The following is a 14159-nucleotide window of genomic DNA, read 5'->3' on the forward strand; positions in this document are numbered from 1 at the left end:
GAGCAAGGGGACATCAATCCTGTGTTAAAGAATAGGAATTATACCTCTCTTGATCTAAACCATCAAATAAGGCCCTTAATTCTCAATTCATGTTTTTCAAATAAAAATAAGAGTGACACACAAGAAAACAGGAAAGTAAAGTGGCTGGGTTTGATTATCATTTCTCAACCACTGCTCTATTTTCGGACTTGACCTTCATTGGCAAAGTCTACAGAGTTGCAAAACTACCTACAGTCTACAGATTTCATTAGGTCAAAGATAAGGTCATAGGTGAAAGGTCAAATACCTACCTGTCTACACACTTGGAACATGCCATCTGAAGGAAGATAAGTAGATTATCGGAATCAGCGTACTTATCAAACGGCCCTACTGGTGTGTCTGCTTGTTTGTTATTCTCTCCTACTGTGGTGTAGAAGGCGACATCTTCCAATAATGATTTCAGTTTGGTGTCCATCATATTGCTCAGACTGTAAACAGATAAAGTGACAGTCATTGTGAGTGTCTTGGTTTCCTTCATATTACGATAGTTCATACCAAACACAAGCCATATTGAACACATTCAAACAATAACTATGGAATTTATACCATGGTCATCCTATGTCACGACAATATGTGTCTATCGTACTGATTCTACGGTACTCAAAGTATAAGTCAAAACGTAGAGTGTCTCTGTATATATCAACTGTATAATACCAATACCCCTACACATTGTCATATGAGCATCTCTCTTATATTACCTTTGTGTTCTTGGTGTAAAAGCCCTAGATTTCATATACAAGCCTCCTCCCTCCGTTGGGGTTCTGTTAGCTAATGATGTACTCCATATAGAGGCATTGGGTGCATCATTGGGAGTTTCAGCCCAGATATAGGCAGCTACATTACATTCTGATGACAAGGAGTCTATGTCCTGCAAAGCTTGACTTATCAGACGCTGACTGCAATCAGTGGTATTGTCAAGTAGGCTCTGAATAATGGTCTGTGAAAACAAACATTGAAATTTACTATTAGAGAAATATACATACATACATACATACATACAAAGTCATGATTTTACACCCACTCATCCATTCACCCCAGTGTGTTCAAATCAGGGGGCAACATGGACTGGGGATTTAATTTGAGGTGTGATAAACTCTTGCTGGTCAGCTCTATTCATTTAACATAGTTCAAAATAACAGATTATCCCCCTGCATAATTGCTATGTTTCCAGTCAACTTACTTCCACATAGTTTTAAAGTTCCCTCTTTTCGTACCACAGTAGCTATTACTGCAAATGTTCAAGCATGTCAAAGTAGTTCATCAAACTTCAAAGACAATGAACAAATGTTCAAAAATACTTGTCAGTGAATTGCCAACATTGCCAAACATGTAACAAGGGCTTAAGAATGTTTTTATGCCAGTATCATTGTGTATTCATCACTACACTATGCGTTTAAAATGTAACTCTTTGTTATAAACCTAACAACATTTTCACAACAACATCCATATGATATCATCGAATTCAAAAATATACACATGTATAGTTTCTTACCTGAGCTCTGGTGAGAAACAATGGTCTGATGAATTCATCCCATGGTGACAACGTTTTGTTGAGAACACTGGTACACACAGTCTTCCAAGTAACAGCGTACTTATCCTGGTGTTAGAAGTAAGAAGAATGTCAGTTGTCAGTACAAAGTAATTACTTTATAATGTAATGCAGTGTTTTTGCTATGGTTGGGGAACCCTGGTAACAGAAGGGGGGAATTGAAGGCAAAACCTACATAGTTTCCCTTACAATTTAGCATAATTTTGTAAAGTGACCAAGGAGCTCAGATGGATTGCACCCATAGCTAAAACACTAATATATACCAACGAAGTCATATAGGGGTAGTCTTACTTTAATATTCAAGTTCAATATAAAATGACAAAAAGTTGCTCCCAATGAGGTTGAATTTAAAACCTTGTGTATTCCTAAAACCAGTTAAGAAATGTGTAACACAGATGGAACATTAAGTGGGACAATTTCCTGTATTTATTGTAGTACACACTGAAATGCACCAGAAAAAGTAGAATACCATGCACAATATATAACACTATGTAAATTTGTGTGGTGGCAAGTAGGCATAAATTCTACATTTTGATTTAATCTAGCTCTCATAAAAAAATGGTAATAAGCAATTTAGAATGTATGTAGTAACACTATACACAAGTTTTACTTTACCTAATATATCACAAAACAACCACCATTTTATATCACCGATAACTGTCAAGACTACACTTTTACTACAGACCTTATCTCTGGGTTAAAAGTGTGACAGAGGTGGCATGTCATTACTGTGCAAGCCTTTTTTTAAATAGGGGAACGTAAATATTGAATTAAATTTAGTTGATGCATGCATTATGTTGTTTGACAAAGAAGTACTTGATGTCTCACATTATCAAATTGATAATGATACATGTATTAAACACTTATTTGAAGTTTTAATATTGACATATTTGCATTTGTGTACATATTAGTAAACATTTCAGACAGATATCTGAGTGATGGTGAGTGACCCTTTCACATAACATGTCCCATGCAAACATCAATGCCCTAGTTTATCAATTATTCGTGCCATGCAATTCTTCACCAATCTATTTTCACTAATTAACTTTACAGTCAACCATAAACCACTGTACATATTTGACACCAATATATTTGACAACTCCATCAATCACTTCTATTCATGCAGGATAGACTAGACCTTTTTCTCTGTTTGAGGCCGTTTCCAGGCAACAAATTTCCTATCGCCATCTTCGTCCCAAAACTGCAGCAGTAAGTTGGTAAAAATGTGGATAGACATGTGGTCACATAGTGCAGATCTTACACACAGCACATCAATGTTTCACTAAATGTTTTACTTCAGTCAGTTGACAGGAATGTGACTCATTTTTAATGATAATTAATCTTGTTAAAATGATTCAAAATACATTTTCAAAATTGGAACTTCCATATTTTACAATTTTCCAAGCCTAGTCATAGGCCCTACATAGTATATGCTCCATGGCTTACTGAAGGGAATATTGGCGAATGGTTTCACAAAACATGAAAACTTGGTAAACAAAGTTAAGAGTTTTTGAGAAACAGTACATTTGAATTTAAGTAAAGGACTGATGGACGAGTGCTGACATAGATTTGTTTTGTCACAGCATAATATCCATGACAGTAGTAGAAATTACTATTTTTGGTTACTAAGCTTTGAGAACCCCTGGTAAACGATTCCATTCAATGTACCATAACTTTGGTGGGGAACTAAGTGAAAAAGCTGACAAACTTTAATGTGTAGATTGTAACTTTTTTTTAACTGCCTTTGACAAAACTTGAGTCACTTAGTTTCAGTCACTGTGTTAAGTTTTTGAGTGCCGACTAAATTCACTTACATTACAACATTCAATATATTCAATAGTGGCGGCAAAGGTAGTATGAGGTTGAAGAAAAGACTCGTAATTGAACTCGGTCACATTGGATGGTAATAGACGACTTTATCATTTTGACACAATACCAGACATACCAAATCCTGGAGTGGGGTCTGATAGAATTCCATGACGTTTACATTTACCCTCCAGTTGTCACATCATTTCATTTTAATTTCCCCTTTTCTCTACTTCACGTCATTATTTGATTTACAACCCTCTGTGTCGTAATTTAAGACTAATTTCCTAGCTCTGTTGTATGTTGTTGGCAAGGATGAAAAAAAATACCAGTAGTGCAGCTGTCATTTCATACAGTTGGATTATCAAAATAACATTTCCGAATTACTGAAAAAGCTCCGGGCTTTGTGTACACCTGCTATTTTGGAGTTAACAGAGAAGAATTATCATGTCTGAGAGATGACAGATTTACAAATATCTCCACTTGGAATGTAGGTTATGGCATCCTTTTTGAGCATGATAATCGGGTCATGAACTCAAACCTCAATCAAATCTAGGTCTACACGTCCCACGATGCATCAGTCTGGTGCTAGTTAGATCACTGATGTTGTTTATTGGACGAGTTCCAAGAAATCGACATTACCTAGCAAACTAGCTGTTAAAACCATTGACATGTTTGAACCCCTGGTTAACAGTCATACTGATCAGGTCAGGAGTTCAAAAACTCTATCAAATCTCAGTCTCTCTGGAATATATCCCATGATGCACCGGTGGTGTTAGTCAGACCACTAAGGTTGCTCATTCAATCATTGGATGACATTTGAGAAATCTACAGTATCTAGCAAAGTAGCTGAACTCCTCAATATATATATATATTCGAAACCCTGGTTACAAATCATATGGATCTGGTCATGACCTCAAAAACTCAATCAAATTGAGGTCCGACTGGAATATATCCCATGATGCACCTGTGGTGCGAGTCTAAGTCAGACCATTGAAATAGTTCACTGGATGAGTATTGAAAAAGCTGTATTATCTTGTGAAGTAGCCAAGCTCATGAATATATATTGAAAGCCCAATCATTGGGTCATGACCTAAAACACTCAATTAAAATTTAGGTCTTTGGTGAACATATCCCATGATGCATCGGTGGTGCTAGTCAGACAAGTTATTGAGGTTATTCATTGGAAGAACATTGAGAAATCCTAACACCTAGAAAAGTAGCTCAAACTATGTTTTCAATATGGACCTTTTGTTTATTAAAAGTACTAGATCACATCTCTTTATTCAGAGCACAGAAGTCATCTGCCCATAATACAATATGGTTGCTTCCACAACTTTGTGATTCACTGGATGAACACAAACAAATCGTGATGTCAAACTGGAAAAGTAGTTCGAACCACGAATAACTGTTGTCAATATGGCCCCCATAAAGTAAAAGTTGGAACTAAATGGAAGAACAGAGAGAAACCAAGACTAACTGGAAAACTAGTTCTAGTGAGTTATATCTGTTGTACATTCATTCTGTCACAGCAGGGCCTTATTGGATATGAAGTAACAAATTCAGATTACCTGGCATGTGAGCTCCATTAATGCATTTCTGAATCAAATCAATTCTTTGACAAATTCAGATAACCTGGAAGTGATGCATTTATACTGCATTTCTGATGTTGGCTCGTCCTTTGAGCATTGTGACTTGTTGATCCCCCAATTACAAACAAAGTAAGATTTTCCAGGCCTAAATATCCCACTTCTGACACAACTTTATCCAGTGAAGGTTGGGACTGATTGGTCATGAAATGATAAATTCAGATTACCTGGCACAACAATGCCTAGTATATAGACTCTGATGACAGTAAGCTCCTTGATAGTTGTTTGATTGGATGTTAAATATCAAATTCAGATTTCCTGGCACAGAAGCTGCTTGCCATAATGCATTTCTGATGCCAATGATTCCGTTGATTGTTTTTTATGTGAAATAACAATGTAAAATTACCTGACAAAGAAGCTCCCATAAAGTGTCTCTGATACCTGTGAGTCCCTTGATGGTTGTGACGTAAGAAAACAATTTACCGACACCAATGTTGATGTCACGAATACAAGTGTCTATCCATTCCTGGCAACTCTTTTGTAGATATTCAGCTGAAATCGGGCTGGCTAGGGTCATCAGAACAGGACGAAACTCTTAAAAAGTGGAGAAGAGAATGACCAGATAATCATACATTTTGATTTGACTTTTCATGACAAAAAGACATTTAGATTTATTAACTTTAGATTATTTATCATTATCAGTTTGTCCTGAGGAAGATATATGTCAAGTTGCCAAATCACGGATATGAAATAACATACTTTGGTTGTGCATCAATGAACGTTATTCCAAGTATTTAGATCAAACCAGAGTTACGCCTCGTTCATATAATTTTCACTCCATAAAATGGAAGTTTTGTCGTACAAGTTTATGTGGTGAAGGATTATTTAACTAATAACTACAAACAGTCAATCTGAGAATCAAAACATGGCATTCACATCCCACTTTGGGGCTAATCTAAGTAAAGCAGGGAAATTGTTCCACATGCCCCGCCAAGTGCCAGTCATTCTGTGTTACAAAGATGTACCAACTATACAAGGATTAATCCTCTACCAGGAGGGTATTTGTTTGTACACAGAAACTACAAGTTGGGAAAAATCTCTTGTCTTTACCTGTCACAGAAGATGGTAGATATTTAGCAAATGTTCCTGATCCTATATTCTTGGACAGAATGGTTCCAGTATTGCTACCTATGTGACAAGAAAAACACATGTACATTCACTATCAATCAGATCAAATTGGAAGTATCATGATAGTTTATAAACAACTTTTTGTCCCATTCATAAAATTGCGCCACCAACTTTTAGTGCTAGAGTGCTTTAGACACAGCAGAATCATACCTCTAGCTCCAGATTAGGTAATACGATAACCTCAGATAATCCCATAGTCTTTTGCGTCTGAGCATGCTCAGTCTGGATTGCAAGTTCCCTATTCCTAACATTATTTATTTCCCACAATTCCTCACTCCAATATACAGCAGGCCTCTTGTAAGCCAGATTTATGACTTTTAATAACTCCCGTTCAGCAAAGTGCTGCAATGCAGACTTGGTGAAAATGACTTTTCTATAAAGGTCCCCTAAGTATACAGAAAACAGCTATGACAAAATCAGCCTTGCTTTTGTTAATATTCTCTACAAAATCATAAATGTACATTTGTGAACAATATCAATCATATGATTTTGTCTACTTGCCTGTTTTTGAATCCTTTGTAACTTCTTGAATTATCTGCAGTAACAAATTACAATGCTCTGGATACAGAGAACAGGAAGAAACATTAGATTTGTTAATCTGTGCAATTCAATATTTTATCTGCAGTAACAACTTATAATGCATTGGATACACGAAAAAGGAAAAACATATCAAATCCATTCTTAAAATAAAGTTCTATACTTTGATCTAATCTAATCTAATCTAATCTAATCTAATCTAATCTAATCTAATCTAATAAACAATAATTTATAATGCGTCAGACTCCAGAACCAAAGTACTGTTCAATGACACCAATAAGGGTCAATCCACATAAAATGTTTGTTTGAACATATGTGTCCGTAAGTTTGCTCTTGAAAGTGTTCAGATTTGATGATTGTTGTATATCCAGTGGTAAAGGATTCCACAGTCTAGGCACGCAGTTTGAAAAAGTTGTTTTATTGACAACTTAGTCAACATATATTTCAAAGAGAAAATCTGGCACAGGATTTGTGTTCATCCACAGTTTATGGCATTTAGATCCACGGCTGAGAATGGAGTTATACTGACAAAATATACCTCCCTCCATACTCAAGTCAGATTTGTCTTGGACTAGGTGCTTACCTGCTGTGCCATCACCACTGTAGTAGAACACTGTCATCCCATCCTAACAAAGCCACACAGACTATCAAACTTCCCACCATCTACCCTTACCCCACTCGACTGGACACTTACCTGCTGTGCCGTCACCACTGTAGTAAAACACTGTCATCCCATCCTTACAAAGCCACACAGACTATCAAACTTCCCACCATCTATCCTTACCCCACTCGACTGGACACTTACCTGCTGTGCCGTCACCACTGTAGTAGAACACAGCATAGATTTGCTGGATTGTTGTACAAATCAACTCAATAACACCACTCACTTGGGATTTAATACTGCTACCTATAATAATAACATCAAAATGACAGTTTGTTAAGTCATTCAACACTTTGCAACTCTGCCCTGGCTTCTAGACTATCACATGATATCAAACCAACCAAATAGTAACTGTAGCTCTGCTGATAGAAAATAAATAATAAAGAGTTCACAGTCTGTTTCCGAGTACACTTAAAAAAGGCACAATAATTAATGTTTTCTACCATTTTAAAAGATATGTGTATTGATATGTGACAGGGAAGATAAATAACAGTATATATTATCATTCAATTTACCTGTGTGATAGGGATGGAAAAACTGTTGGACAGCGCTCTGAAAATCAGATCAAAACAAAATAATCATTAGGAGTAAACAGACTGAAAAGAGCACTTTTGCAGTATATGTCATGAAAGAAAAGAGTTTTGCTCAAAATAATTACTACAGGTGTTCTATTTCTAAATCATTTGGTTTCAGTTATACTTGTAATAATCTTCATTTATACTAGATAGTTATAAGTTAACCTTCTTTCTACAGGGGATATTTGATTGTACACAAAAAACTTCAAGTTGGGAAAAACAGGATTGACCAAAGAAGCCCAATGAGGGTGGGTTGACCCTTGTGAGTTCAGTGTTAGTGCAGGAGGAAAATGGAATGACCAGGAAAACCTGTCTAACTAAATGACGCTCTTCTCACTATTAAACAATGTTTCAAATTCAATTGAACCCCAACCACAGTGATAATACGAAAGTGGTTTAACCATTCAGCCAACAACAACCCACTCATTCATATGAATCATAACGATTGAATCAAATTTAGGAAAATTGTCTGGTGATCTACTGATATTTATTGCAAAAATAACAATTTACTAAGTTCTGAATTTATGAAATTAACTGAGATAGAAGTTGTCTTAAGTTTGTTTACCTTTCTTGCCAACAGGAATTCAGTGAAGACTTGCCTGGGAGAACTATCTTCTAACAATAGGATAGAGCATAAAGCTTCTGCTGTGGCCTGCAAAAATATACAACGTGTATGAAACTTAAATAAAATGTCTTACTGTCTGTTTTTTCAATGATTAAATTGGAAGATATTTTTATAAACTTTGGGTTACGAAAAAGAAATTTCATGATTTTACACCACTTAAGTTACCCACGATTGCCAAGAGCCACCAAGTTGAAATTTGATCCTCATTCAGTGTTGTTGTTCAATGGCAGTGACATACATGAAACATACCGAACACATAATAATGTGCATGCTTTACACATACTTCATGTATTATGAAAGCAAATCACAAAAGTTGATGACAGAAAAAAGACAGGTATGTAGTCTTACCTTCTCTGACATCTTGGAATCTTTCAGAACAGATCTACAGCTCTGAAACATTGAAGTCAGGATATAGGAGTTATCACTAGCCAACATTAATGATTTTTAGTAATGAAAATTTCTACTCAAAGAGATGAGAGGAGGTGGCCATCAAGGCGAAAAAGTAAACATGTATCACGAAGGTCAATTCAAGCAAAAATACTGAGGTAAAATAACAATGAACGATTAGCTGACATATACATTGGATTTCAATCACATTGCTCAAAGTTAAAACAATTTCTTGGAAGTGAATCCCAAATTTTCACTGTCATCTCGTCAGCATCGTAAGGGGTGTACTACAATGGGATACTGTCACATGTCTCAGAAGACATTCGCTTCCATGAAATTTTTTGAGTAGATATTTTCATTACTATGTATGAACCCAGAGTCCATGAACATTCTCTAATCAATGATTTTGATTTACACCACTTCAAAGTTTATATGTGTCATTCTTTCTGCCTTAATTTCTGTCCAGTACCAGTATTGCTTATCTTAGAAGTGGGTTAACTATTCTGGTAAAATTCTTGTTAAACCATACAAGGCCAGGACTAGTTGCAATTGAAATCCACTAGTCTTAGTTGACAAAATGCCTGTCATGTATGATCTTGTAATAATGTACCATGTTTTTTTTCCCTTGTCTTAGACTATGTACTATTTTCACCTTATTTTTCTCCTAACAAATGACATACATTATCAAATGTTGTGCATTTAGTTTTGTTAGTCTACAATTCAAATGCCGAGTTATTTTTTGCAATAAAATGTATATTCTTGATCAGTTGATGAATCATTATGAGGGATTGCACAGCTATTTTCTAGGAAATTGACTCAAGGTACATCAAGGACATTTTTCATGTGTGTTGATTGGTTAATAACTATTCAATTTATAGCACAAGTGATACTGATATCACTTCATATTCACTTCATTTCATATTCATATCTCATCACCATTAACAGTTGAACTGTGATTTTTGTTCAAAAAATCCACCTCACTCCATTTTCTAAACCACTGTTTTACATTTATCCAACTCCTTTTCTGTATATAACTTTCTTTTTTTTCTTTTAATATCCAAAATTAAATTCAGTTGTTCCTCTTTTTGTTCATGATACACAAAAATTATTTACTGATAAACATAACAATCTCACCTGTAAAATAGCTGTTTTGAAGTGACTGATTGCAGCCCATTGTCTGGACAAGATAGGAAACCAGGACAATATTTGTGCAGACTTCTGAGTGTTAGCATCTAACTGTAGACTACTAACAATATGACGAGATAAGAGGAAGAACTGAGTGGCTCGTAACAGTGTGCCATCTTCAATAGCACTCCATATCTACAATAGAAAACAGATGGCATGGTAGCTGCAGGTCAAAATTTATTTGAAAACAGAACACGAGATATTATTCACACTTTGTACAAAAGCAATGTGTGCTCAAGTCCATGTAGTCTATTGAAGGCAAATTCTTAGTGAATGACCCCAAAGTAGAACATTTACTGATTACTTTACTGCTTGATGTCATATGAACCATGTAGGTTCAGGATGTTGTAGTTCGAACTCCATGCCTCAACTTAGTCATCAGTTTTGAGTTCATTCACCTATAAAAACACACAGCATAACACTTTGAGATTACCTATATCATCAATTACTGAGTATTGTGCACACAACTAGGGTGTCTTGTCATAACATTATTTAGTCAGCTGATAGACGAGAATTAGTCGATTCCAGCACGTCAAAAACAAAAGATTAAAAGGTAGCGGGGAATAGAAAGTGAGAGTGACAGATGGGTTGAAGTGACCATTGCTTTACCCTTACCTTTTCTGGCATGTCAACCAGTAGTTTGATTTGAGATGCAATACCATAGAAACCAGTAGGTATTTTCCTGAATGTAAAAGCAACACGATAGATAACATCAATTTCTTAACAATCATAATAGGGACATGTACTTTGGTTCAAGTTGGTGAAATCTCCTTTAGGTACTGAACAGGTTGTAGAGTATCAATCAGAAAGATTCTAAACCTATATGCATGCTTTAAAGTAAACAAGATTTGAGGGCAGTGATGAAAAGAATCTAACATACACTAAAAGCTGTATCATGAAGTTGATAATTTCAGTCACTAGTGTTTCTGCTAAGGTTTGTAGCCTAGGTAACAGGAAGGAGGAAATCTGGTAAAACTAGCATAATTTTTCATATACTGTACCATAATTCTTCTGGGAACCCCAGCAAAATTACTATGATCATATCTCATACTAGTTTCCAGTTGTGTGACGGCAATTGTTACATTATGGGAACAGAGAGACCAATGAGCACTGTTTCTATAATATGTCACTAAGATGATTTTATGATTTTTATACACCAAACTGTATAGTTTCAAAACCCACTCATTCAGACTATTACCTTTGCTTAGCGAGTCTTGATCTGTCTCCACTTGAACCCTTTGTCATGTGAGTCTTCTGTAGATCAGTACAATATTCCTGCATTCCTTGTACAGCAGATACAATCTGTGGATACAAAAGAACAGTTTACTGAGGTGAGGCTGAACATCATACACATTTATTGAAGACTTCTTGAATATTTCTAATTTACTTCCACTAAAATTGTACCTTACACTGCCTGGGATTCAATCCCAGGTTCTCACATTAGCGTTATTTTTAGCAGAGCCATAATGTTGAGATAAGATCTTTTTGTTCTGAACCAACTTTTTATATAACTCTGCTCGATAACTATTTTTCACAGAGCTCTACATTCTGATCATACTCCAAAACAGGCTTTAAAGTGTACAAGGTTATATTGGTTATAATATGGAATCAATTTTTAGTGATATTTTGTGTGATATTTCATATTAAGAGCATAGGTAAACAAGACAATCGTTTCCTCTGTTTCAGTGGACTTTGGATATCTTGTTTTTCAAATACAGTATCATTTGATACTCATTGAGTAATTCTAGGACGTAAAAAACTTTTTGGGGCACTTACATTTTCAGCACATTTTCTCATATCTGAAATAGTATCAGCTGCTTCAATAAGATCTCTGTATCGTTCTCTGCAAAAGAAAATTAAAATAGCCATAAAAAATGTGCTTACAAGTATGATGATAATATATTATATTTAACTCAGTTTTCAGTATGAAATTATTCTAAAGCTAAATATCAACTTCATTTTTCTTCATTTTTGAGTATTGTAAAGAGCACTGAGGCAAAGTGTAGTGTGCTTTTGTAAGAAATTGAATTTTCATTATTATTATTAATTAGATAGTACACTGTTGAGAGAAATGAACTACATATTACACTGTGAATATTCACAAGTTTGCATATCCCCAGGCACATTTTTCTCTACACTGTACGATATGTTGCATCGTTCCACTCTAACTTGTCTTCTCTTAACTGTGGGTGCTGACTGACAGATGTGGCACTACACATAGCATCTATTACTTACACATTAATACAGTTTGTAATTTTACTACGTTCATTTCTTGGTGAATACTTACCCAACCATCAGTCTGAGATCCTCTTTCTTCTTTTCAATCTGGAACCTAGCAGTGAGAATACAAGTATCACTATCAGAAAACTAATTTTTGTGTGAAACAATCACCGATACTCACAAGTCACTCCCAACAATCTGTTTGAAACTTTGTACCCAGCTAAAGTGAAAGATAACAATAATGGTAAATGTATCAATTTTCACTAGACGTTTATAAGGTGACCTGCGTATATAGAAGATGGCCCACAGTCCCTTTTACATTTCTGTAAGGGAATGTGGATGGCCAGTTACTATAAGGTACTCTAACTTACACATAGTGTCTGGTGCATTGTGTTGTCATTATCAACAAGAAGATAAGGACAAATTGGGATAGTGTTAGATCCCTCCCTTAAACCTGATTTATATCACTGACAGTGAATATTCACTGTTCTACACCTGAGTTTTAATTAAAGTGGAATTTGGGTGTTACTAAACTTCTGAGCAGTATGAAGAATATTGGACATACATGAAAAACCTAAACATGTAACATCTTGTCAATATCAATTGTCATGTGCATCAATTTTCTTGAAGCTTAAGTTTTTCATCATGAGCTAGCTTTGGAAGAATACTGCATAAAACTAAATGTCCTTCCTTTACTTCATTATTTATTCGTAATACAGCGAATAGTTGTATTCAGTAACAATCAGCTGAGTATTGCCTGACCATTACATTGTACATGAACCATAGACTATGAGTTATACAATGATTCATTGATGGATGATGTTATTACCTGGTGTCCTTTTCAACCTTTCTGATCTCTTCAATGTCATGTTTCTCAAATAAGCCATTGGTGTCGAGATTTAACAAATCGTTGGCTATGAAACAGAAACAAAAGGAATTAATTTAGACACCAGCTGTACAACAGAAATAGCTGTAAACGTTGTAAAGGTGTTGTAAATATCGCCTCCAACATTTCCAACGTGGCATGTGTTTACATGCAGACAAGTGGGCCGGGTCAGTTCGGACGCCCAATATCTCCTGTATTTTAAATTCTTTTTCTTGCATTTGCAAAAACAACATTTTTCAGAAGTCTCTATTTGTTTAAGACTGCTCTCGCGTCATAAACATCCAAATAATGTCTTGCATCTTGTAAAAAACAGGAGAATTGTAAAAATGTTGACGTACCAGACAGCTTGAGCTCCGCCATTTTACCAGATGGGTTGTGGGAAAACATTTAACCTCGAACATACATTTTTTTTGAGAAATATATTTATTTTGAACTTTTTATAATTATTTAAGATATTTTTAAACTTAATGTATTCAGTATTATTGTAAAATTCATCAAAATTAATTTTTATTATAAAAAAATGTCTGATAGTTTATCGAAATGGTGAATACATAGTTTTCGTCTCGAACAGTTCACATATTGTTTCGTTCAAATGAATGGCGGTCACTACGGTCAGGTAACGTTGAATGGATAGTTCGCATCATATTGCTCTCGGAAGCCGTCTAATTATTATTGCTGTCGTGTAAAATAACAGGTAGGGTAACGGTTGTTGATACAAAACTGTATAATAGATCGAACATGGTATTGCAACATCTTACAGATAGATCGGGGGGCGATTTTCTGGATCCATTTCTGAATTTTGTTTTCAAAGTCTTCAGTCAAGAAACGACTGACTTGACGTGAGCTGCAATAAATGTATTGTAGGGTTTGCTGTGATTTTAAGTTTTTTTTCGTTTTTGTGTGCTTTTTTTG

General features: G+C 35.3%; 1 protein-coding gene across 1 annotated transcript in view; it reads right to left on the minus strand.

Moving 5' to 3' along the window:
* Positions 1–13607, minus strand: part of LOC144443319 (conserved oligomeric Golgi complex subunit 1-like) — a 138650-nt gene extending 125043 nt beyond the window's left edge. The window contains exons 1-18 of the mRNA XM_078132771.1: positions 13586–13607; positions 13191–13275; positions 12429–12473; positions 11918–11984; positions 11340–11443; positions 10757–10823; positions 10091–10276; positions 8918–8959; positions 8510–8596; positions 7885–7921; positions 7514–7615; positions 6669–6729; positions 6094–6167; positions 5390–5577; positions 2727–2789; positions 1532–1636; positions 738–976; positions 291–467 (exon numbers count right to left, since the gene is read on the minus strand). Of these exons, the coding sequence (XP_077988897.1) occupies positions 291–467; positions 738–976; positions 1532–1636; positions 2727–2789; positions 5390–5577; positions 6094–6167; positions 6669–6729; positions 7514–7615; positions 7885–7921; positions 8510–8596; positions 8918–8959; positions 10091–10276; positions 10757–10823; positions 11340–11443; positions 11918–11984; positions 12429–12473; positions 13191–13275; positions 13586–13607 (1751 nt within the window). The remainder of the gene's footprint in view (positions 1–290; positions 468–737; positions 977–1531; positions 1637–2726; positions 2790–5389; positions 5578–6093; positions 6168–6668; positions 6730–7513; positions 7616–7884; positions 7922–8509; positions 8597–8917; positions 8960–10090; positions 10277–10756; positions 10824–11339; positions 11444–11917; positions 11985–12428; positions 12474–13190; positions 13276–13585) is intronic.
* Between the last annotated feature and the right edge of the window lie 552 nt (positions 13608–14159).

This window comes from Glandiceps talaboti, chromosome 12 (assembly GCF_964340395.1).
Source record: "Glandiceps talaboti chromosome 12, keGlaTala1.1, whole genome shotgun sequence".
NCBI lineage: Eukaryota > Metazoa > Hemichordata > Enteropneusta > Spengelidae > Glandiceps > Glandiceps talaboti.